At 53.5% G+C, this 26,287-nt stretch overlaps 1 protein-coding gene across 2 annotated transcripts in view; it reads right to left on the bottom strand.

Moving 5' to 3' along the window:
• Positions 1 to 2,630: 2,630 nt before the first annotated feature.
• Positions 2,631 to 26,287, bottom strand: part of NPLOC4 (NPL4 homolog, ubiquitin recognition factor) — a 59,020-nt gene continuing 35,363 nt past the window's right edge. Inside the window, exons 13-17 of one of the 2 annotated variants that reach the window (XM_045888278.3) lie at positions 11,207 to 11,278; positions 8,127 to 8,222; positions 6,544 to 6,660; positions 5,020 to 5,122; positions 2,631 to 3,420 (exon numbers count right to left, since the gene is read on the bottom strand). In XM_045888278.3, the coding sequence (XP_045744234.1) occupies positions 3,263 to 3,420; positions 5,020 to 5,122; positions 6,544 to 6,660; positions 8,127 to 8,222; positions 11,207 to 11,278 (546 nt within the window). In that variant the 3' untranslated portion in view covers positions 2,631 to 3,262. Of the gene's footprint in view, positions 3,421 to 5,019; positions 5,123 to 5,228; positions 5,249 to 6,543; positions 6,661 to 8,126; positions 8,223 to 11,206; positions 11,279 to 26,287 lie in introns of those variants that run through there. The other variant, XM_064583702.1, reaches the window with a different exon arrangement.

Consider the following 26,287-nt stretch of genomic DNA (forward strand, 5'->3'; position numbering starts at 1 on the left):
CCCCCCCCCCCCCCGGAGGACTGTCCTGCAGAAAATGAGCACCTGGGGAAGTGGATCTGGAAGGGGGTGGGTTGAGCCAGGCAGGCCTCTCCCCTACCCCCCATCCCCCCTCCACCCGGGTTTAGCCCTTGGCTGGCCAGGATGCCCCTGCAGACATTGTTAGGTTGGATCCCTACTCCCTTTGCTGTGATGTAAGGATTTATGATCACCAGTCTATCTAAACAAAGACAAGGGCCCTGAGTGCTGACCCCTGGTTGACAGACACCCACAAAAGGGCTGAAGGTCAGCTCGGACAGCAGCGGGGTGAGCGGAGTAAGGCAGCCGCCCACGTGGGTGTGCAAGGTGTGCACTCCAGTCAGTGCTCTTTATGCCAGATCTGCGGGCAGTGTGATCTTCCCAAGGTCAAATGACACCACCAGCCTGGGGAGAAGCCACGTGTGTGCAGGGCAGTTGCGGGCTACGCTGGGCACTCCTCACAGGCAGCACACCCCCTTCACGTGGTTTCCCGAGGTGGGAAGTCCAGCAAGTCCAGCTGTCTGAGATGCACCAAGGGCCAGATATGACAGTCACCCCAACTTGGGGACTATGGTTGGTAGCATGCACCACACCCCTGCTGAGAAAAGCCAGGCCCGGGGGTAGGACTAGAGGCACCCAGGGCCCCTTACATCGGCAGGTGCTGTTGTCTCTACTTGTCCAGGGAGCAATGCGTCCCGAGGCCAAAGGACAGGGTGGTACCCGAACACCAAGAGTAATTCAGGACAGGCACCACGTCCCCTCCAGGCCTCACACCTCCAGGCACCAGTACAGTTGGGGCTTCTGGACTGCATCCCTCACCTGCTGTCGGCTGCAAGCACCTGCCTCCCCCAACCCCCACCAGGCCCAGAAGCAGCCACATGGCTGACAGGCAGGAAAGCACCCAGGAGAGGCCACGCTCTCCTCCCAGCCCGATGACACGCTGGGGTCCATCAGCGAGGACAGTGACATGTGGAGAAAAGTGAAGTCCCACAACACAAAGCGACTCGGGAGGCGGCCTGCAGACACACACTCGGCGCAGGGAAGGCCTCAGGGCCCAGGAACAACAACTGGGAGCTCAGCGGTCGCTTCAGGACTTTTATTGGCTTCACGGCGGGACCCGAGTCCAGGTAACGCTAATGCAAACCCAGCTGACGCACCTGCTGGAGCGGCAGCACCAGGAGCAGACTGTCAGAGGCCAAGGCCGCCGGCTGTGTGCACCTGGACAGCTGAGCAGTCACCCCGCGCCCAGTGGCCAGAGGGTGCGTCCACACGAGGGCGAGCAGGATGCAGGTGGGGCTGGGGGACCCCTCCCTCCCTTGGGCAGGAGGAGGTGGCTGAGCTGCCCATGGCCAAGGCCTCTGGCAGGGTGCCCCCACACCCTCACGCTGAGCTCGGGGTCTGTTTATTTGGACAATAAAATAAAGTGCGTTTACTGAACAAAGAGTGACTCAAAACCAGAAGCAGAGAAATCAAAACGCTCTTCCTTTAGCTAAAAGATGAAAGGAAATGAATTCTGCATCTGCCAGAACTTCAGAGTGAGGAGAATGTTGGCTGAAGAGAGACGGGAGCCAGCTTGGTGGGTGAAGGCGACACAAGGAGAATGGGGGGTTGGGGGGGCCTGGGGGACACAGAGGGGGAGCTCAGGGCCCAGGGCCACCGGGCCCCTCTGCAGCCTCACACTGGATCGCAGGGACCACACGACACGGGGCCCGTCGTGGAGAGCCCCTCAGCAGGCGGCTGGGAGCTGAGCTTGAGCTGGGACAGCCGCCACACCCTGGCGGGAGTCTGCGCTCCGCGCCTCTCCTGCCCACCCCCCTCCCCCAACAACCGATGGCTCTGCTGAAGCCAGACCCAACCTCATCGGCCCCTGGCCCCCAGAGGAGACGAGACACCAGGTGGACCTGCAGGTGCCAGGCACAGCCCTGCCGCGAGAAGCCAACATGCAGAGAACAGAGTTCTCTGTCCACAGTGCCATGGGTTAAGGTAGGGTCACAGAGGCCTCCCCCCACCCCCAGGGCAGAGACATGAAGTCCCCAGCACAGTCCACGTCTGGGTCAGCCTCTCCCATGGGTGCCATGCAGCTCAGAGACATGGCCCTCATTAAGGCAAAGAGGCATCAGGGTGCCGCCCACAACTCCCTGGGGACCCCAGAGCACACGTGCAAGGCCTGATCATGACCTCTGTCCTGGGACCCCCACAGCAGTCCAGTCACCCGACAACAGACCAAGCCCCTACTCTCTCACTCGGGCCTGTTGCAGTGGCTCTTCACCGTGCAGGAGGCCCGGGGCTGGGCGGGGCAATGGGAGAATGGTGCACAGGGCAAAAGGGGCTAGAGCTTCGGGTCCCGGGCGACCCAGCTCACCCCAGGCAGGCCTGGCCCATCTGGAGGCGCCGATGCGTGGACCACCAAGTCTGCAGCTGCGGCTGCTGTGTGGCTTGGCAGGAAAGTCTCAGGCACTGAGGTTTACTTCCAAGAAGAACTGACTGTGGGTCCCCGTCCACCCTGCCCCCACGCCCAGGGACTCACTATGGGAAGGAAGAAGTGGGAACTAGTCTCTCACTCCCCTTTTATGTAGTTTTTATCTTAAAAAGAAATAAATAAAAGTCTTCTGGGCAGAAATTACTGATAACTGTTATTACAACCAACGCAGACTTTAAAAACCCCACCTGGATGTCAGGTGAGCGCAAGGAGGAGGGCGGGCAGCAAATTAACCTGCAGGTCAGGCAGAAGGGAGACCAGTAGCCCTGGGCCCACTCATGTTTCCACAAGACAACGGCCGCCGGCAGGGGAAGAAATGGCCCTCACAGGCAGGGTCAGCCCAGAGCAACAGTGCACAGAGGTCACCAAACACTCCCCACGGGAACCACGGGAGGGGCAAAAACAAAAAGCATCCAAAAGAAAGGGAAGAGAAAGCTGGATGGCGGCAGTAAGCCCTCCCCACCCCTCCCAGCCCCAGGTGATGGTTCCGAGGTGCCCAGGTCCTTCCACCACCTCGGAGGCTGGTACGGGGCGTCCAGGCGGGCCATCGTGCCGCTCCGCTAGAAGGCTGGTGTCAGCCCGCAGAGCACCAGCCCAGCTCTCCCTCCAGGGATGCCGGTGCTGAGAAGCTTTGTGGGTCAGAGACCCGAGGGCAGCCACCCTGCCCTGCCCCCTTCAGGGCTGCCCACCATGGGGCAATGGTTACAATGATCCCGGCTTCAGAAAGGGCTGGGGTGGGCCCAGTCCTGCCAGCAGGGGCCGGGAGCCCTAGGTCCTAGGGAGGCTACACATCTCGCAGTGGCCGGTGCCTGGCTGGTTCATGAAGGTGCAGTGCTGACAGGCCCACATGGCGGCCGCGGCAGCGTGCGTGGAGCCCCCGACGGCTCCGTACTCGTGGAGGCCCGGAAGCTGCACTCCGACGGTGCCTGCAGGGTGGGAAGAGAAGCTGTTTGTCGCTGCTCAAGGCCTCTGCCACGCCCCCCTCCCCGAGGGCTCTACCTTGCTGCGCGGACGGACAGGCTCTAGGACCTCAGAGAACCCACCGCACAGAGCTGCTGTCCACAGAACTGCAAGCTGTCAACCGCGGCCGGCTCGGCCCCACCGCCAGCTCAACCCCACCGCCACCCTCCCGGCTTGCTGGGCGGAGCGAGGCTTCTCCGCGAGAGCACCACCTCTGGCTACCCATGTGGGTCGCTGACTGTCCTGGGCCATCACCAGCAGGGCTGCGGCGCATACTCTCACACACAGCTCCATGTGGACCTGTGTTCCGTGTCCCGGGGAAAACCCCAGGAGCGGGCCGCCTGGGTCGGAGCGTGAGTGAAGTCTCCCCAAGGCTGCCCGCCCGGCGGCCTGCACACGTCAGCAGTGTGTGCGAGGCTTCCAGGGCTGCTGGAGCCCCGGGACGGAGGCGTGACAGGCTCTCACTGGGTGTAGAGTCCACGTCCCTGCTCCCCGGTGCCCTTCTCTCGCCAGACCTCTCAGTCACCCAGGTTCTTTTCAATCCAGGTGTAGTCCACACGGGACGGTCTCTTCGTTTCGGGGGTAGAGCACAGTGCCCCCCCCACCCCACCGCCCAGGCACCACACCACTGTCCACCCGAGGGCACGAGGCTGCAGGCTTTCACTTTAGGGAATCTGGTGGCAACAACTGTCCTCTGCCTTAGAATGACTGGACAGCCCCACGACCGACCTGCTGGTCAGAACTGCAGAAGGGAAGACGAGACCCAAAGCGCAGCACAACCAACACCGAGGCGCCTCAGAGCACGGACCCCCAGGTACTGGGGTCCAGAGAGAACAAGCGTCCACGAGGCTCCCTCGCAGCTTAGGTTCCACTGAGGCTTTTCCTGGCTACTTATGGCTCTAGTATCTAACCTACTACATAGAGAAAACGGGATAAACATTTCTGATATGTATTTTCAAAGCTGTCTGAAGAGGGCATTCCAGTATTTCTCAAAGCCACAGGGAAAGGGACCGCTCCAGCAGCCTGCCACCACCCGGAGCCCCCGGCTGATGGGGCGCCTGCACCGGGAGCTCCTGCCCCGGACTGAAGACAGAGGCTCCCCCTGGGGCAGCGAGGTCACTCAGGCTCCTGGACAATCTATCCTGTAAGGTTTTTCCTCTTTATCCTTCAAGAAAGCTCTGAGACCGGTAGAAAGAAGGGAAAAAAGAAAAGCCTGAGGAGACCAAAGATTTCTGCCCTTTCAGCACTGTGGTGAATGTAAGGTTTCTGTTTATCTAAAACAGTGACCTTCAAGTTGCTCCTAAGAGGCTGATCCGCACATCCTCTCTATCCATGCCAGCACAGAGCTGTGTTCCAAAGGCCTGTGTGGCCTCGAGAACAGGCACAGCGCAGCAATGAAAAAGTCCTGTCCTTGTCTGACTGCCCACTACACCCATCAGAATGCACCTGGCGTCAGGCTTCTAGGACCTAAGGAGCTGTGCGGCGTATGTGTCCGGTTCCCTGGGCTCTGGCAGTGGCAGTGGGAGGGCGTGATGCCTGGGACTGAGGAGGGGGAGGACACTTACTGCACAGTTGCTCGATGGTGGCCCACTGCTCAGACTTCTTCCACGTCTGGGCGAGCTCCTCGTTTCTTGTCCTCACGGCCTCCAGCAACAAGCTGATGCTGTCCTGCAAGAACCCAAAAATGAAGGCTCCCACGTGCTTCACGATGGTGGACACGCTGTCGTTAGTGTCTCCTTCCCCAACATCAAGACACGCTTCAGGGGCGATTAAAAAAAATCTCACAGGCTGTCACTATGAAACACAAAATGCCACACACTCAGCTCTATAAAATCAAGTGCTAAATTTTAGAGCTAAGTTTAAGTTCTTCCCAAATAGCCCTACTATGCTGCTCTCTGTCATGAGGAGTGTGCTCAACCAGCAAGATACTAAAGCTCACGTCCCTTATCCTGAGGGCCTGGATGCACGGACAGGTGCCCAGGGTCATGGGGTCCATCCTCCACCCTCATGCTCTCCCTGCAGGCTCTCTATCTTCTCAACCATGTCTCTAGATCCTAGGCCTCCAGGGTCAAAGTGCAGAGAATTAAAAGAGTTTATACAGTGGGGAACTAATAAGGCTTCGGGGGCTCTCAGGGGCTCCCCAGAACAGGTTTTCTAACAGGCGACTGCCAAACAGTACACGTCTACTGGTGAGGAGGCCCTGGTGTGAAGAGCCCAGACTTTTGCCGCCTGTCCAACTGGACGGGCAGCGGCTGCACCTGGGGCTGAGCGGCCACCCTCTAGGCTTACCAAGGCAAGCAAAGCCAGAGGGAAGTCTCAGGGTGCCTGATGTCCAATGTCAGAAGTGGGTAGTTTGGGATGAAACACAGACACCAGCTAAACCCAGCAGGATACAAGAACAGCCACAGGCCGCCTGACGCAGGAGAGCAGTGGGGACAGAAGGGCCTATTTTGTCACCTTCAGGGAACGTGTCAAGTCAGAGGCTCAGAGAAAACTCGTTCCCCTCTGTCTGGTGTGTCCTTGGGTCTCAGGCAGGAAAAAAGGGCACAAAGTAAGGGCTCCCTGGCTGGCCCCACGGCCCCACATTGCTCAGAGAGCAGCCGCCGCCCATGACACCTGCCCTCTTCTTCCCAACAGTGCGTCTTAAAAATGCCAACCATGCAGCTGTGCACTCAGGGCCTGGACGCGAGCCAACCGTCTGGGCCAAGGCCATAAAACCACAGTTGATTCAGGAGGAGGGGAGAGAGCAGTAAGGAGCAGAGGCCGTGATTCTGACACTGTTAGGACAGGAATTCTGTAAATTGCTGGCTCTCTAATGCTCCATGCTAGAGGACACAGAGCTCAATACAGAATTATAACGAGTGAAACTGTCCTCCGTTGTGGGGGGCAGACCCGTAAGGAAGCTGTTTCAGGGCAGATGCTAATGTGAAAACTCCATCTTTCTACCAGTAAGCCTCCTGCGAAAAGCCACTGCCCACAGAACGTAAGAGGGACTTTGACCCAGCTTCCCAGCCATGCTCTGACTACAGCCAAACCCCAGCTGGGGACCCCCAAAGCCAGGTGCTCAGCGGGCACACTCAGGCCCGTACCTGCAGAGGCATGACCTCATTGGTGACCAGAAACAGCAGGAGGTGGAAATCCGAGATGGTATCCAGGAACACGGATGAGGTATTCTGGGATAGATAGGTGGCCAAACTGTGGAAGTCCTACAGTGGCGAGGCAGGAGGAAGCGAGTGAGCAGGCGCGTCCCAGGACAGCCCCAGTGCCCAGCCCAGAGCCATCTGTCCCCTCCTGGACACGGCTGAATGCGGAGTGCAGACACACACCTCTCCCCATCTTGATCTATAATCACTGATGGGGACCCAGGCCAGAGGGACACGCAGCTACCATATAAGTAAGCTACGGCTCTATCCTCCCAGGACGGTGCTCTCAGTACGTGTGACTCACTGACGTGTGTAAGAGAGCATGTGTATAAAGCCGACCCAGCTGGAAGACACATTCAAAAAGACAGAAAATGCCCCCCACCCCTCCAGGTGGAGAGTGGGTTGTGGGAAGGGCTCACTTTGGGGCTAGAAGACCTGTCTGCACTGGACTGTTGACCTCGGACAGCTGGACAGCGAGGAGCATGTGTGTGTGTGTGTGTGTGTGTGTGTGTGTGTTGGGGGGGATGATGCAACACTCCCACTGTCAGCAAAACTAAACACAAGAGGGGGCGCCTGGGTGGCTCAGTGGGTTAAGCATCTATCTGCCTTCAGCTCAGGTCATGATCCTGGAGTCCCAGGATCAAGTCCCGCATCGGGCTCCCCATTCAGCAGAGAAGTCTGCTTCTCTCTCTGACCCTCCCTTTCTCGTGCTTTCTCTCTCTCATGCTCTCTCTCTCAAATAAATGAATAAAGTCTTTAAAAAAACAAAACAAAAAACTAAACACAGGAGGTTCAAGAGTGCCACCAGGAAGTGGCTCTGCACCTCTTCAAGCACCCCGAGTCTCTGCACAGATGCACCATGAGGAGAGCAAAGCATCAGGGAGGTTTTGCAAATAAAGCACCACACTTCCCAAGAGAATCTCCTTATATTCTTTTCTGCAACACCTGTTAGCAATTAGAACCTAAGAACAAATGTGTGTCCCAGGCCGTCCGTGTGGCAGCACGAGGCAGGTGTGCAGCGGAGAGCAGGGACCGCCGCACAGGAAGTGCTGTGTGGGACCCGCACCGCGTGCTGGAAAGCCCGGGCGGCCAGGCCACAAGAGGCCCACACGGCCCAGACGGTGTGTGAGAAACGCACAGGGTGACAGGGCTGGAAGCCAGAGCGGTGAAGTGACATCTCCACAAGGAGATGATGCTTGTTAACAAACAAATAATAAAAAAGTTGTTGGGAGAGGACACAAGTGACAAATACGTTTGGGGAAGAAAAGAAGTCAACTGAGAACGGCTCTTCTGGCAGATCCACAAGCCTGTGGCCTTACGGGGAGTTGCCTCTGTGGTTACATCAGCCCCGGCCCCACAGAGGATGTCTCGGTGATCAACAGTGTCTCAGAAAAAGTCCTAGCTGGGCTTCGTCACAAGAATCAATCAGGAGAGTTTGAAAGCTTGGTACTTTCTGGAGAAACAACACTGACACTAGATAAACAAGCAGTAGTTACTTTAAATTATGTTTCTAAAGACAAAGAGCTTACCTGTGTCTCACCCAATACATCCCGGTTTTCAATAGGAAATGGATTTTGCGAAATAGAAAAAGTATAAACTGGATCCTTGGGGAAAGTGGTTGTGATCTAATGAACAAAAACAAAACCCTTGATAAATTGTGCTGCAAACAGGGGTGAGGGCGGCCCCAGGTGCTCCAAGCAGCCCTGAACACAGCACCCTCCCCCGAGCTCCAGCCAGAGAGTCCTATTTTCCACTGGACACCACGGTCCCCGGTTAAAGACACCCCGAAATGAAATCCCTGACACTCTGATCTGGGAAGCAAAATGAAGGATCATTGTTCACAAGTTTTAGGATCGTGCCGCTTGCGGGCAGTTTGTGTGTGCCGGCCTCCGGGCTTCCGTCTGCCGAGCCGCCCACACAGCGGCCCTCGCCCGCGGAGGAGCCAGAGAGTGAGCTGTGGGGACATAATAGATGAGGCCAGGAGAATTCTCAGGGTCAGCTGTGATGGTCTGAGAGACGCAGTGACCTCCAGAGAGCTCACTGAGGCCCCTTGGGACGTATGGCCCCACGGCGCGGAGCTGGGGCAAGTCCAGGCCGCAAGAGAACCCATGCTTCTGAGCTGCAGGACACGGCAGTCGTGCTTTCCCCATCAGATGGGCTGGAGTCAAGAACTTGTGTCCAAAGGGGAGCCTAAGCCCTTCATTTGGCTCAGACATGCTTTAGTAACAACAGAGGGCATTTTAAATCTAACACAGAATCGATACAAACTACAGGGACAGTGGTAAATGTGCACGAATCAATACAAATACCGTTTTTCATTCCCCCTGGCAGGCGCTCCTCCCACGAGAGCACCCAAGTGTGAGCTATCAACCACCTTTCAGTTGACACAGCCTCTCCTCTACAACATGACACCAGCGGCAGCAGATTACACCTCGTCCAGATTTAGGGTAGCTATTCTGGTTCCTTTGGGACTATTTCTAAAGAATGAAGATGTTGTTCTGGTCTGTTTTCTGCATCAGCAAAGGCAGCGGGCCGTTTCAGGCTGGCTGGCCCAGGACTCGCTGTGACTTTGCCAGCTCACTGGAAGACGGCTGAGCCGGCAGCAGCAGCCGAGACCGGAGCCCCACTGCTCTTTTAAAGATGCTATTTTGGGGGCGCCTGGGTGGCTCAGTCATTGAGCGTCTGCCTTCGGCTCAGGTCATGATCCCAGGGTCCTGGGATCGAGCCCCGCATCGGGCTCCCTGCTCTGCGGGGAGTCTGCTTCTCCATCTCCCTCTCCCCCTGCTTGTGTTCCCTCTCTCGCTGTCTCTCTCTCTGTCAAATAAATAAATAAAATCTTTAAAAAGAATAAAAAAGATGCTATTTTTAAGTCATCTCTACGCCCATTGTGGGGCTTGGACTCACAACCCTGAGATCAAGAGTCACACATTCCAGCGACTGAGCTAATAGCCAGGCGCCACTCCCGCTGGTCTCTTACTGACGAGACCACGCAGCCGTGTGGGCTCTGGCCACAGTGCCACGTACTGGCCGCGTAGCCTCTGTCAGCTACGGATCCTCAGCCTCAGTGTGTTCCTCTAGAGTCAAAGATGACCCGAGTGCCTACGTCCACTAAGGCTCAGACACGCAAGCCCTTCTCAGTCTCCAGCTGCTGTCAGAGAGACAGCGGAAGAGACGAAGGCCCGTGGACGGCACAGTGCTTCTGCTTCAGGAAGGCAGACACGGTGGTGGACCAGCAACTCAGAACCCCTACCAGGCAACAGATGTGGGATGAAGAGACGTCTTTGTTAGACTTGTAACCTCCCCTCAGAGCATGACAGTACCAAAGTTCACTAGGCAGTCTGTGAATATCCCAGACACCCACAGAGGGGTGCAGGGCATCCAGCACCTTGTCCTGTGTTTAAGCCACCCCCCAGCCAGCCTGTCTCAGGTCATCTAGCCGATGCCCGGACACCTCCACAGCAGCCCAGGGAATGTGGCCCATGCCTTCTCTTGCCTGAAACAGCAGACTGCTCATGAGGCTTGATGATGAGCACACCAGTCTGGACACCTGCTCTCAAGGGACTGCTCCAACCTCGTTCCACAACAACAGAGAGCTTGGCTATCAGGAGGCAGAATGTTCCTTCACAGCCAAACTCTACTGACACAGCACACTAAGCAAGAACTCGGCTCTTTTGTAAGAAGAAAAGGGTGGGGAGGCCACGGGGAGAGAAGACCTCAGAAAGCTGGCTTTAAATCATGCCGACTCCTCCTAAGTGTATGTTCCATCAACCTGTTTTCATCTTAATTACACCCTAGGTAGTCTAAATAACAGATGGCTTTACGGCCTAGGTAATAAATACGTTCTCGGGAGCTGTCAATTGGAATGGAGCACCGATGGGCTTGGCTCCTGGGGACCCGCTACTCCAAATGCAATGATCTTTTACAGCCTGAATCACATGCCCTTCCTGAGTCCTAATGCAGCCCAAAGAGAACCTGGCAGGCAGCAGTTAGGAAATGAGCAGCCGCCTGTCCCCCTGGGACAGAGCTGATGGCTACAAATGTGTTGGGCATTCATGCCGGAGCCCTTTGCTGCCCTCTGGCCTGGGGCCACACCTCCATGAGCCGAGCACACCTCCAGAAAGCAGCCGAGACGAGGATCGTGCGTTGCAGCCAGCTGCCTTCTGGGCTCCTGGAGTTCCCTCCAGGAAAGCACATACCACCTCACTTGAGGACAGTCACGCTGGCTGCCCCTGGGACTGACGCAGGTGGAGAGGCCCACCACGAGCCCGGCTCCGGCAGCCGAGCTGTGACCAGGGTCGCACCTACACACGGTGCCACGCTGGGCTCACTGACCTTCAGAGGCTGCCTGGCCAGGTCGGTGGTCCTTTGCTGCACTTTAGTTTGGGAGAAGGTAAACCCTAAGTTGTACTTAAGGAAATAAAAAAACTGAAACTAGACGGAAAAGCCCTTAAAATCGCCTGGTTTTCAGGGATGACAGGAGCTCAATGATTCATCTACTTCCTGGGTGCCTGTCCTGGGCCAAGCAGAAGGCAACTGTCCAAGCCACCGCTGCCACCCTCACCCAGCCCCCACCCGGCCGCCCAGGGTGTGGTGGACGCCGCACACTTACATCTATGATCAGATACTCCACGGGCAGGGGCCGGGCCAGCTGGGTGATCTCATTGCCAAACTTGTCTATGTCCTGAAACAGGAAACAGAAGCAAGCGGCGTGAGTGAAGGCATGCTGACCAGTGACATGGTTAGTCTTTCACATGTTTGTCTTACCTTGTCAACGATTATGAGTCTTGTCGAAGTGTATGAAAAGCAGAGAGGAAACTGTGCATGTTTTTGCTACACATCCACCTGCCGTCATTGCCCAGAGCTCGGTATGACAGCCGTAACATGAAAAGCAGCCGTGCTTCTGGCTAATGGGGAGTCTCCGCTGGGAGCGTGCATCACAGGCCCCTGCCCAGCACACACATGAGGCCTGGTAATAACACTGCCGTGCAACACACGGGCCCAGGGCTCCCTCCCGCCTGCCCCCCCCCGCCCCCCAAGCTACACCCGTGCCTCTCCATCCTTCACAAGCACTCCTCAACCTCGGGTCTGAAGGCTAGCTCCTAACGATCCTACTCACACCTCTGAAACCCGATTTAATACGTGTTCGTTCATAAAACAAATACACACGCAAATAAGTACACACACACACAAATACGCAAACGTGGAAAACCCCCACCAACAATCTGTCAAAGTCTAAACTTGTTTTGCTCTGTCAGATGCACAGAACATAAAGTTTAATTATGGGGAAAAACGGCCAGCACATGTTCATTAATCATAAAATGACAATTATATCTGATTTATGTCAAACATGCTGAGTTCAAACAGAGCTCTAGAAATAAGTTCGTAAGAACCAACACTTTTCATTAAAGATTCTGTGAGGGGGTCATATTTTCTATCTAAATCATCACTTAACAGCATATAAATCATTCACTGAGTCATATATAAATTATACATCCATAACTTCCAATTATGGGGCCTTCCATAAAAGTTTACATTTATTAAAGCCCTCAGACCCGAATGGATGCCAGCAGACCCCGCTGAGGCCTGCAGGGCGACATCAGGCCACCCTGGCACATCCCACCTGTCCACGGACGTCACAGGCGCACACCACCTTTCGAGACAACCTTCACAGGCTGTTCCTACGTTGAAGCAAATCTATCATCCTAACGGCAAGTCCAGAGGTCCTATTTGGCCCAGATCCCTTCGTTTAGAAATTAAAATTTCTGGTCTGTAATACATCTCAGTTTATGCCTTCCCGACCTTTCCTCGATTCACAACTTAAGAGAGCTGTCAACCGGAACCTGCCCCTTTGCTCTCCCAGAAAACGGTCCAAATCTGTCTAACCAGCTAGCTACACAGGAAGCATCAGCACCCCATCAAAGGACACATGCCTGGAAACAACACACCGCTTTGTCTGTCTGCCTTCCTTTGAAGTTGGAATTACATTCCAGTCCATTTGGGTAAGTCACTTGTCCTTCATGTGACAGGTGGCCACCCTGTGCTGCTTTCTGCAGTGGTCAGGGTGGGCCCAGCTTTCTGTGGCTCTACCAGCTTCGAAGGGGGCAGCCCGAGACACGAGCTGGCTGAGTGGGTCCTGGAGCCCCAGAAGCGGAAGTTTCTCGGAGGAGATATGGTAGGAGGCAGGAATCAAACCCAATCAAACTAAATCACCACTTCCAAAAATATAAGTTTGCCCCTACAAGAAATAACCTGCAACAACTCATACATAATTAGCCCATCTGGAATTCATCTTCAAATCTAATTAAGCTCTAATATGCAGAAACATTCTTCCAGCACCTGTTCGCTTTAATCTTCCCCTCTAGGGATTTTTCTTGTTAAATGCCCCTCTCTCTTTTTTCTGTGTCGTGCTATTCTCTTTCAAATTTAACTACCCAACTGTACCTTTCTGCTCCCCAAGAAAATAAAGGTGTTACATCCCCCTCTGTTCCCCGGGGGGAAACAGGTAACTTCCATCTCTCCCCCATGCCTCCACGTCGATGTTCTTGCCAGCCAGTCCCCGGTCCTATACAGCATCTCAAAAGCAATTACTTTTTATGGGCATCAGCAGATGTCGGGCTGGGGGAGGAGGGCCTCTTAATTCCCAGGTCGGCAGCCGACAAAGTGTCAGCGGTTTCATTTCCACGGGGAGCACGCCTCTGGGAGAGACAGGGGCTGAGGTCCCTGGTGCCCCGCACCTGCCACGGCCATGTCTGCCACGCTATCATGGAGAAGTCCTGTGCTTGTGCCAGGACAAGGGCAAGCTCCACTGACCGGGGGCGCCATCTTGCCTGGAAAAGGCGGATGGAATCCCTACTGTATTGTTCTTCTCTTGAAAGAACCAGCAAGAAGGATCTCGTGACACCAGCAGCTTCATCTGACTTCACAGGACAAAGAAAAAATTCGAGTTCTCTGAGCAAAGTTCCTCCAAGAATCACCAGGAAACAGTCCTGTCGATAAGCACCTACAGAGTGTCTGTCGATGAGTACAGAACCAGCGACCGACATATGTTAGGTGGCGCACAGTCCAGGCCAGAAGCCATGTGTCCACAACCACCAGGTCCCCAACGCATGAGGACACCAAGAGCTAACAGGTGATTCGTGTGCCTGAGATTGAGAGCCTGGTAGACGCGGAGGGGGCTTAGAGACCCGGTCCACCCACAACTCAACTCAGGAGCTCAGCATCGGAACTGGGCACACTCTCCCCCACACGGTGCTGGCACCGTGAGGTCACATATTCCAGCCACACTCCTCTCCTTGTGGGGACCCTGTGGCCACAGACCCGGGTCCTGACAGCACTCGGGCTGAGCAAGACTTGCTACCTCCAAGTCAAGGGAAACAAGAGGTACCACAGGTACCAAAAAATCCTTTTTCCTAGACTGGGATATTATGCCAATATGATGTTCAGAATCTCTTCTCTTATTGGCAATTTCTTTCTTCTTTCTTTTTTTTAAGATTTTATTTATTTATTTGCCAGAGGGAGAGAGAGAGTGAGAGATCATGCGAGCACAAGCAGGGGGAGTGGCAGGCAGAGGGAGAAAGAAGCAGGCTCCCTGCCGAGCAAGGAGCCCGATTCGGGACTCAATCCCAGGACCCTGGGATCATGACCTGAGCCGAAGGCAGATGCTTAACCGACTGAGCCATCCACGCATTCCCAGCAATTTCTTGATTGATAAATGTTCCTGAATAATGCCCATTATGTAGCAAACATAATCTCCTGTAATTAAAACATTCATTTAAAAAAGCTGAATGAATGCAGGGTCTTACCCTGATAAATACAAAAACGTATTATGGAACTACAATAAACAGAGAAGCACTAGAAGGGGGTGCCTGGGTGGCTCAGTCGGTTAAGCGTCTGCTTTCGGCTCAGGTCATGATCCCGCATACTGGGATCGAGCCCCACATCGGGCTCCCTGCTCAGCAAGGAGCCTGTTTCTCCCTCTCCCTCTGCAGCTCCCCCTGCTTGTACTCTCTTTCTCAAATACATAAATAAAATCTGTAGAGGAAAAAAACAAGCACTAGAAAAAATGTAGGTATATACACTTTTGGAGTAAAGAATTATTTCCTAAATATGATGACAAAGGCAGAAATTATAATGAAAAAGGATCTTTTTTTTTTTTTTTTAAGATTTTATTTATTTCAGAGAGAGAGAGAGCACAAGCAGGGACAGGAGTAGAGGGAGAGGGAGAAGCAGACTCCCCGCTGAGCAGGGAGCCTGACACAGAGCTTGATTCCAGGACCCTGAGATCATGACCTGAGCCAAAGGCAGATGCTTAATGACTGAGCCACCCAGGCGCCCCAAAAAAGGATCTTTGAAATCAGAAACTATTTCAGCTTCTTTGTAGGAACAACATGAAGAAAATGACAGCCTGGCATGTGTTTGCAACATGACAAAGGGTTAATATACAAAGACCCGACAAACGATGTAGAAACAATGACCGGCCTCACAAATACTTACGTGCCGCCCCCGCCAAGGCAATTCACAAGGGACAAAGATGACTCCGGGATGAAGCGGGTGCAGAGCAGGGTCCTGAGAGCACCACTGTGCCCCAGCACGGCAAGGGCAGGGTGGTCTGCAGGCCAGCCTGCATGTACGAACTGTGTCACCTTCTTGGAGATTTGGGAGAATGCATTACCCCTGAAATACAGCTCTCCTTCGACAAGTAATGCAGAGCACACGCCAAGAGTGAGGCATGGGATGGCCCACGAAGCACGGCGGAAAAGTGCCAGGCGCTGGGCCAAACCCAGGTCCCTCAACAGCCAGCTCCTGGAAAGAGGGACACCCCCCCGCTGCCTACGTGCCCTCCTCCCCACAACCCCTGGGACCGCACCCACCTGCCCTACTGCCTCCCTGTCCTCTCACTTCCTCCAGGGCTTCCAATGCAGGTAATGCCAAAAATGGCTTGCTCGGCTTCGTTCCTGTCCCACCAGGCCAGACCTCAAACACGAAACACTGGCCCCTGGCTCTCAGTGTGCTACTCACCGCAGCTTCTGACCCCAGCGCCTGCCCGCTCACCCCAGCCAGAGACCTGGCTCCAGCCTGGGTTCCTCCCTGCTATCCCAGAGCAGCCCAAAGGCCACAGGGAGTGGACACATGCCCCTGCATAACAGCACCAGCCATCTCTCTGGGTTCCCCAACTCTGTGCCCCAGAATGACCTTCTACAACAATGACCTCCTGCCCGCAACCTTGTTTCCAGCCCCCTCCTACCCCGTCTCATACTGAGTGCAGGCCCACCTCACATCTCCCTCCTGCTGCCCTCTCTCCCGGCCCGGCCACCGGCACGTGAGGCTTGTGCTGTGAAATCCCCCCGCCTCCACGTCCCTCCAGCAGGAATGTCCCAGCACCACCTTCCATGTCTCTGTCCATGTTTTCCCACCACCCACCTCACCATCTTAGCACACTGGTGCTACCGCAGAGCCTCGGCTCCCAGACGCACCGTGCCCTCCTGACGTGCGGGCCCTGGATGGGCTCCCCCAACCTGGCTCTCTCTCTAGGTTCTGCAGCGCCCTGCCACACCACACTGGGACACCCCCCCAGTCGCCCCACAGACAGCCCGCGAGGAAGGCACCAGTGTGACTTGTCCCAGGACCCAGGTGTGACACCTAGCATAGTCTCCAGGTCTGGACTGAGTGAAGAGGCTGCAGACCCACTGATGATACCATTACAAGCTCACCATGTGTGCACAGCGGGTACTGGAAGGGCAGGGGGAATGGTGCTGGGGTGCCTGTTTTCCTATAACCAAAAATTTCTGATTTTCCACAACAAACACTGGATTTCGTATCAGTAAAGCGTCCCATACATTAACTTAAGACAGACCTGCACTCCTGATCCACATGAAACTCTCAACTGTGACACAGCCCCTCGAGGTCCTGCTACCCGTCCCCGGCCGTCCCCTCACCTGCTGTCTAGACGCTCACTTCCAAGCTTCCAGCAGCTCCACCTGTTTGTTGCCTTGCTCTCAGCTGATGACTGGCTTCCCCCAGACCAGCAAACTCGTCCTCCAAGACTCCCAGTCCCAGCCCTCCACCAGCTGCCCACCAGCTCGGGAGCTAGGGGCCCACGTCCGCGCCCACCGGCCCCTCCCCGTCTCCGGATGCCCCAGAGCCCCTTCCCACACCAGGTCCTCTCCCATCACCAGTCACCCTTTGCCAAGGGCCAACGCCAGTAGCACACGCACGCGGTTTATTTCTCTTACGCTAAAAAAAACCCCAAACAAGAAAAGTGTCTTGATCCTACTTCCCACACCAGCACCGTCCACTGCCCCACCTGCCTTCCCAGCAGACTCGGTTCTTCCCTGGCCTCTTTTTTAAACCCATGCTAACCAGCCCCACATTCTCTACACTAGCTGCTCAGGGCCCCGATGGTCACATGGTGCCGACAGCACCATGAGACAAGGAAACTCTTTCTCTGCTTGGCTTCCAGGTGCCCCCTGGCACCCTATGGGTGCACACTCAGCCTCTGCTGTGGCTCACCTGTCCATGTTGAAGGTCCTTTTGGCCCTGGATGCTCGTCTCCACCTCTACGCCCCAATGATCGCATCCAGGCAACAGCCCCAAACACCATCCACACACCACGCCTGCAGACCCACCTCCAGGTACACCTCACTCTCCCAGGCTGCACGCTCACCCACCCCCGACCAGAGGGTGCACCGAGGCACACCAGGAGCGCTAACAACATCCAGGAACAACCAAAGTAGCTATCATATATCATGATTTAGCCAAATATTCAATAATGTACTCCTTTATCTCTATATTCACCATATCAACAACTGACCTAAAACAACAGGAAAGAAATAAGAAGGAAGTATGCCAGATGCAAACAGTGGTTACTGCCCACCAGGCCTTCCTCGTGTCTTTCTGCAGGACCAACCACGAACACGGAAAACTCTAGCTTTAAATTATGAAAGGAACCCACGTATAGAGCGAAGCAGCATAGAGAGACAGAAAGGAAAAGACCACACTCCTCCCCTCCACCCTGCACACCCCCAAGATAACCCATGCCAAGCAGTGACTCAGGAAAAGCACTTGCTTCTACAAACAACAGGCCGTGGATGTTGCTGCAGTCCCCCCGTCCCTTCCTTCCCACAGTGTCACAGTGGCTCTAGGTTATACTTCTCCCCTCCCACCAGCCATTCTTTGCTGGCTGCGTAGTACCCACTAGGAAATACACATCAGAGCTGTGGACAAGCACTGACCACCCTCCCAAAGGACCCCCAAGCTCTCCAGGCCCGTCCTCTGTAAACACACACACAGGAACGTGTGCATAAACACCAACATACGTATCTCAATGCTGCACATGCAGGTGTATGTATAATTTTACATTATGAGTTTTATCCTAGATCTTTAACTTAAATTGAATTAATTGACATATACTGCATTATTAGTTTCAGAGGTAGAGATCAGTGATTCATCAGATATATATAACACCCAGTGCTCATTACATCATGTGCCCTCCTTAATGCCCATCACCCAGTTGCCCCATGCCCCCACCTCCCTCCCTTCTGTAACCCTCAGTCTGTCTCCTATGATTAAGAGTCTCTTATGGTTTGTCTCCCTCTCTGATTTCATCTTGTTTTATTTTTTCCTCTCTTCCCCTATGATCCTCTGCCTTGTTTCTTAAATTCCACATACGAGTGAGATCGTATAACTGTCTTTCTCTGATTGACTTATTTCACTCAGCATTATACCCTCTAGTTCCATCCACGTCCATTGCAAGTGGCAAGATTTCATTTGTTTTGATGGACGAGTAGTATTCCATTGTATGTATATATATATATGTATCACCTCTTCTCTATCCATTCATCTGTGGACGGACATCTGGGCTCTTTCCATGGTTTGGCTACCGTGGACATTGCTGCTATAAACACTGGGATGCAGGTGCCCCTTCAGATCACTACATTTGTATCTTTGTATCCTAGATCTTTAAATAATTTTCAAGCACACGACTTCCATGGCCACATAATATTCTACCCCAGAGATATATTCTAATTTAATGCCCCATTATTGGACTTTAAGATTGCTTCCCATTTTTGTTATCACAGACAACATGACGAGTAGCCTTGGATGAACCTCGGTGCATGTCCCATTTGCAAGGCTGACTCAACCCAGCCACAGCCCACAGCCCACAGGAGGACCAAGAGGATTACTTCCATGTTTGCCCTCAGAGGCCTCTTTGCTCAAACTGATTTTCCTACAACATATGAGAAATGAGTGTCTCAAATCCTACAAGGCTATAAAAAATTGTGGGAAGCACTGCTAGCGTGCTCTCACTAACAGACGAGTAAGCAGCCCAAGAAGACCACAGCATGCCTAAGGCAATAACACAAGCTCCTGACAAAAGGGAGCTCACTTCTTGGGGCGCCTGGGTGCCTCAGTTGGCTACGTGTCTGACTTCAGCTCAGGTCGTGATCTCAGGGTCCTGGGATTGAGTCCCACCTCGGACTCCCTGCTCAGCTCCTTGGGCTCCCTGCTCAGCTGGGAGTCTGCTTGAGATTCTGTCCCTCTCTCTCTCTGCCTTCTCCCCACTCATGCTCTCTCCTTCTCAAATAAATAAATAAAACCTAAAAAAAAGAAAAAAAAAAAAGGGAACTCACTTCTTAAGTGCAAGAAATTTACAAAACATGGAAATAAAAAGCAAATTTCCAACTCAATGAAGGGTACTACCAAACAAACAAACCCACAGCAAACTCATAGTTAATGATGAAATCCTGAAAGCACCTCCTTTACGGTTAAAAATAAGATAACAGGGCTGGTCACTGGACATTGTTCTGGAAGCCCTACCAGCAGGAGCGGAAATGAATGGGAAGGGAGAGATAATTGCCGTTCCTGGACAATATGCTCATCTGTGCAGAAAACCCAGAAGAATATACATGTAAATTTGGGGAACCAATAACAGATAGGAAAGTTGCCAAACAAACATTTACCAGTTTCAAACAACAGTTTGAAAACGCAATTTTAAAAAGACACTATTTATATTATGTAGAAACTATAAAGTACCTAGGAACAATCTAACAGATGATGGGCAGGACCTCCGTGCAGATGACCCTAACGCCCTGAGAGACACCTGGGAACATCGAACAGGTGCAGAACCCCCCACATGTGCAGGGGAACTCAGCACAGAAAAGGGCGCGATGAAATCCTAATAAAACCTGTTTGTTTTGGTGCAACTTGCGAGCTAGTGTTCAATCTTCTGGGGAGGAACAAAGGGTCAGGAGAAGTCAGGGCTGTAACCAATCAGGTATAGAGAGTAACCGCAGAGTCGGAGTGGTGGCAAGCGCGTGGTGTTGTGCCGGTGAGGAAAACCGGCCAACGGAGCAGAGAGCAGCAGAGACACACATCCTGGGTGAGGGGACAGCAGATGACAGAAACACCACAGATCAACAGGGTCCAAAGAAGAGGGTTCTTCTCAATAAATGGTGTTCAGACAGTTGATTATCCATACAAGATTAAAAAGAGAAGAAAGAAGTAAGTTGGGCCTCTGCCTCATCCCATACACTGAAAACAGTTCCAGGTGGGCTAAGAACCCAAATGTGTAAGACAAAAGCAAACCTCATACAAGGTGACAGACTATCCTCTGACTCAACTTGCTGAACCGTAACGACAAGAGTGACAAAGCTGACCATCGTGAAACATAAAGCTTTGGCATCAAGACACCACAGGCAGGAGGAGCCATGCTAAGAGCTGTCACACGAGTGACTGACAAAGGGAGGAGACGGAACATGGCGAGAACACCTACAAATCAACAGGCAAAAGACACAACCACCCAGGGAAAAAAAAGGAAGCCGACTTGAACACGCACATCCCAGGATGCAAGAAGAGCCAACACACAAATAAAAAAGGAGTCTGCCCTCACTTAGCATCAGGTCAGTACAAGTTACGACACGATGACAGAGTGTGTGGAGTCGGAGTGGCGGCTGACACCTGCACGTGGCCGGGGGGCCATCCTGGGGAGAGGGCCCAGCAAGTGTCTGTCAACCACAACACACAAGTCACCTGGTTTAGGAAAACCAGCACAGGAGGTACAACTAGGGAGAGAAGCAGGGAAGCTGTAGCTCAACTGTGCACGGTGGTCACCTCATGAGAACGAGGAAGAGGTGGAGGCCTAGGAGGGTCCTAGGAATGTTTGGTCCTTAAACTCCCGGTGAGAGCCTGGGTATTATGTGATGTTGTACTTCTTAAACACGTTTTACAAATAATCTCTATTTGATATTTAACTTTAAAAACTTCGAAAGAGAAACAAATAGCAGTCTGATTCATCTACAGGGACACAGTCATTCATCTTATGCACGAAAGGGTTTCCTGAGCTTGTGCTGGCGTCGGAAAGCCTGGGTGAGGAACCTCAGGTGTAAGACACGCTGAGCTCTTCAACGGGGACACCAGGTTCTGCCGTCACCCACAGACCCACAAGCTTTCCTGAAAAGGGTTAAATGAAACTACTGTCCAAATGCTCAGAATGGCATCCTCAGGTCCTTAAAATGAGTCAAAACATTGATTCTGCATTACAAAACATCGCATCACAAATGCATCCTTGTAAGACACGAACTTTGGGGGGAGGGGGCAACAACACGCTCCTATTTCTCATACTGGTTCCCAGCATGGGGTGGGGTTTGATTTGTGAACATTCACTAATGGTTTAAAACTGAAGTGCCTGCTCCACAAACAGGAATTAAGGGCGAGGTCTATGCTTTCAAGCCCAATTGTTAAACACCATGGGGGAGGAGGGAGGAGGAGAAGAACCCCTACACAAGGGGCGAGGAAGCGCTTTCTCGAAGACTGATAAGGGTGCCCCTCCCCACCGGCTCCATTGCTGCCCCAGCCCCGAGAGGCACCGGGGAGGCACCGGGAGCCTAGCCGACGCTCAGCTGCAGCAGTCTGGAAGGAGCAGATGCAGCAGAGCCGCCGTCCTGCGCTCCACAGCCATTTCCAGAGAGTGGCTGACAAGAGCACACCTCGCGCCTTGGGACATTCGCCTCTGCTCGCCAGCCTCTGCTCGCCAGCCCCGCAATTCCAGCCAGGGTTCCAGCCAGGGTTCCGGAGCGCCGCCCGGGGCTCCCGCGGACCCCACAGCCCCTTCAGCTGCAGCAGCTGTGCTGACTGCGAGACAGAGGAAGAGAGGCGAGGAGGGGCCGGGAGCCAGGACACAGGCACTGCGGAGCGGGCCCACGCCCGCGGCCCCGTCCCTTCCCATCGCCCGGGCCTCCCCTGCCCGGCAGACATTAAACAGGCGATGCGACTCCACACAGCGACTCAGCCTCCCCTTTTTTCTGATGGGTGAGGAAGTGAATTCTTTGTTACAAGGGCTTCAAAAGTCCCTCTCCAGGGAGAGGTCCAAGCCTCCTCAGCCCCGGGACCTGCCCGCCACCGCCGCCCGCCAGTCTGGTACACTCTCGGCACTGAGCGATACTCAGGAAGACAGAGACTGAGGACTACATGCTACAGACACGGCTGGACCTGAAGACGTCCGGAAAGTGAAGAAAGTGCCTCACCACAGACCCACGTGGTGCAATTCTGCCAGGCGAGCGCACAGACACAAGCAGACGAACGACAGCGTTCGGGGACGGGAGGCTCGGGGTGGGCAGCTAAGGCGTGCAGGGTGTCTGTTTCGGGGACAAAAGTGTTCCAAAGTCCGATGGGGGTACACGAATATGTGCAAATATGCTAAAACCCACTGAATTCTGTACTATCAGTGGGTGAACTGTACTGCATATGAGTTATATCTCAGAAAAGCCACTGAAACATTTAACTTGAAGGGCGCCTGGGTGGCTCAGTCAGTTGGGCACTTGACTCTGGTGCAGGTCATGGTCTTGGGGTCTGGGGATGGAGCCCCACGTTCGGCTCCCCACTCAGCGGGGAGTCTTCTTGAGATTCTATCTCTCCCTCTGTCCCTCCCCCTGCTCTGTCTCTCTCTCTCTCTCAAATGAATAAATAAATAAAATCTTTTTAAAAATTGCTGGAGGGGCGCCTGGGTGCCTCAGTCGGATGGGCGTCTGCCTTCGGCTTGGGTGATGATCCTGGGGTCCTGGGACTGAATCCCGCATCGGGCTCCCTGCTAGGTGGGGGGCCTGCTTCTCCCTCTGCCTGCCTCCCTCTCCCTCTCTCTGCCTGCTGTTCCCCCTGCTTGTGCGTTCTCTCTCTTTCTCTCACCAATAAATAAACAAAATCTTTTAAAAAAATTATTCTTTAAATTGCTGGAAAAACCAATTCATTGTAAAGAAATTAGATCATCAAATTTTGGCCTAGATATCCTGGACAAGGTATAGTGGCCACAGAGATCATTCTCAGTAACAGGAACTATAATCACTAAAATTTGTTACCATTAAAAATGTCTAGCTTCGGGGCGCCTGTGTGGCGCAGTCAGTTGAGCATCCAACTCTTGGTTTCAGCTCAGGTCATGTCTTGGGGTCACAGGATCAAGCACCGCATCGGGTTCTGTACTTGGGTCAGAGCCTGCTTGGGATTCTCTCTTTCTCTTTCTTTCCCTCTGCCCCCATTCCCTCCCCCTGCTTTCTCTCTCCCTCTCCCAAATAAATAAATAAATAAATAAATCTTTAAAAAAAATAGTTAGCCTCATTATTGATTGGAGAAGTACGGGAAGAGGCACTACTTGACCACATCAATGAGGGTGAGGACGCGGAAACAGGAACACTCCCTGACTGCTGGCACCTGGTCAGCGGAAACCCCCAGATCCCACCTCCTCCCATTTCCACGCCTCGGCACCTGCCCGGCCTCCTGGACCCAGAGGTGCTCGCACACGCGCACCAGGATTCGCAGACCAGAGCTCGGCAGCTGAGTTACTCATAGAGGCAAAACCCTGTGGACCACCAGTGTGGCCCCGGCAAGGAGAACGAGATGGGCTGGGGCGCACCTTGCTCGCCAGTGGAAACAAATGCACTCGGATTCTACATGGCCACGGGCACAGTGCAGGGATGTGAGGGACGTGAGGGACGTGAGGGATGGTCACACAAGAAATTACATCACGGTGGTCCCACTTAAACACATTCAAAAAGGGGTATACGACGATACATACAAGCGGTACAAGAAAAAACAAGGAATGATGAACCCGTCAGAGGGGGCTCCCTAGGGCTTCTACAGCACTGATAAGTTTTCTTTTTAAGATTTTATTTATTTGACAGAGAGTGAGGAAAAAAAAAAACGCATGCACACAAGCAGGGGGAGAGGCAGAGAGAGAGGGAGAAGCAGACTCCCCACTGAGCAGGGAAGCCAGACTCGGACTCAGGGCTCGATCCCAGGACCTTGGGATCATGACCTGAGCCAAAGGCAGACACTTGTCACCGACAGAACCACCCAGGCGCCCCTCCAGCTGCATTTTAAAAGCTGTTAGAGAGTTGTGGGCATATGATGCAAAATTTCTGCCGTGTATGGGGTGGAATGTCCACGTGTTTAAACTGCATGAGGCAGCAGCCAAGCTAGAGACTTCTTCAGGACAAAAACCAAATCTCCCAGTCTTTCAGGGCCAAGGAGACAAAAGTGCAAAGCCTGAAGGACCATACTCTACGGAAAGGCAAGAATCAGCAGCAGACGGAGTCTTACACAGATGCAAGTCAGACCTGACCCAGCGAAGTACTGCGTCAATGTAGTGGACAGCCCGTCACCCCAGTTCCCCACTGGAGGAAGGGGCAGCCCTTTCTGGCGGAAAGGTCCTCCAGGGTCTGTGGCTCTTTAATATGCCATGACCAGCACACAACAAAAACTTCCCAAACACCTGAGAAGAAAAAACAAGACAACAGCTGCAAACCCACAGATGATACATGTGCTGGACACAAGGGTCTGAAAATATGTGATCACAACCCATAATTAGAGGAGGAAAAGAAAATCAAAACTGATCCAGAAATGACAGATTTAGTAGATAAGGACATGAAAATGCTCATTGTAACTGCATCGCAAATGTGCATACAGTCGAGTAGAGACCTACGAGCACCGGGCGAAAGCTGCGGCGGTGACAGTCACAGTGACCGGGCCACACAGTTTGCTAGCCAGGAGCGGCCACAGCCCAAACACACACAAGTCAGCACGTACAGGCTGCAGAACTCAGCAACGCAGACTACCCAAAATGAAGCACAGAAAGAAAAAAAAAACGACAGGGTGCCTGGGTGGCTCAGTCGTTGGGCGTCTGCCTTCAGCTCAGGTCATGATCTCAAGGTCCTGGGATAGAGCCCTGCATCGGGCTCCCTGTTCAGTGGGGAGTCTGCTTCTCCCTCTCCTTCTGCTGCTCCCCCTGCTTGTGCTCTTGCTCTCTCTCTCTCTCCTCTCAAATAAATAAAATCTTAAAAAAAAAAAAAAAGACTGAAATAAAGTGAACAGAGCACCAGTGAGCTGCAGGATGACTTTAAGCAGCCAAATACATGGAGTCCCCAAAGGAGACGGAGGAATCAAAACCAACAACAAACCACCAAAACCAAAAAATCAAAAGATACTGAACAACTGGTATCCACAGAATTCTAAAGATGGTCCTGAAAAATCTCCCAGCCTCCTCCCCAGGACTGTAACTAAGACAAGAACTCGTGCCCACGGACACGTTCCCTTACGTGGCAAAGGGGATTTTGCAGGTGTGATTAAGGTCACTAACCCACTGACTCTGACGTCGGGAGAGGACCTCAGGGCAGCTGCGCAGGCCAGATGGATCAGCAAGAGCCTGCTGAGCACGCCCGGGCAGCGGCGGTCAGAGAAGCACACCCCTGCGGGCCTGTGGGGCGAATCAGCAGACCACCATGCTGTGAGCAGCCGCGGGGCTGGATGCCCAGGTGCCCGGGGCCGCCAACACCTCACACTGCAGGTCATCAAATCAGAGCCCAACCAACATCACGGTGGCTGAGCGAAGCCCAGACCCTGACCGTGGGGCTGTGAATGCACACACAAGGGTGGTCTTTTTTTTTTTTTTTTAAAGATTTTATTTATTTATTTGACAGAGAGATAGAGACAGAGAACAAGTACGCAGAGAGGCAGGCAGAGGGAGAGGGAGAGGGAGAAGCAGGCTCCCCGCTGAGCAGGGAGCCCGATGTGGGGCTCGATCACAGGACCCTGGGATCATGATCCAAGCCGAAGGCAAACGCTCAACAACTGAGCCACCCAGGCGCCCCATGAGGGTGGTCTTACGGCCACCAATGTACAGCTACTTGTTATGGCAGCAACACAAAATGAATACAATGGCCAAAAAAATGACACAACTCATGGACCCAAGAAGCTCAACAAACCCCAAATGCAGGACACATGAGGAAAACTACCCAAGCACATCAAGACCAAGTTGCTAGAACGCAGTAATAAGAGAACATAAGGGATGCCTGGGTGGCTCAGTCGTTGGGCATCTGCCTTCGGCTCAGGTCATGATCCCTGGGATCGGGGTCCCGGGATCGAGCCCTTCATCGGGCTCTCTGCTCAGCGGGGAGCCTGCTTCTCCCTGTCCCACTCCTCCTGCTTGTGCTGTCAAATAATAAACAAACAGACAAAAATAAATAAATAAATAAATAAATAGAGAGACAACATAAAAAGCCGCCAGTAGGAGAAGTCCCATTATGGAGGGAGGAAGCCCCGACAGTGACAGCCAGCTTTCCCGCTGGAAACGCCCAGAGTCTAGTAACAGGGGAGCCAACCTGTCAACCTAGAATTCTTTATACAGTGAAAACAGCCTTTAAAATGA

The sequence above is a fragment of the Mirounga angustirostris genome, unplaced genomic scaffold (genome assembly GCF_029215605.1).
Source record: "Mirounga angustirostris isolate CCGP_5_RB_7025 unplaced genomic scaffold, mMirAng1.0.hap1 SCAF_17, whole genome shotgun sequence".
NCBI lineage: Eukaryota > Metazoa > Chordata > Mammalia > Carnivora > Phocidae > Mirounga > Mirounga angustirostris.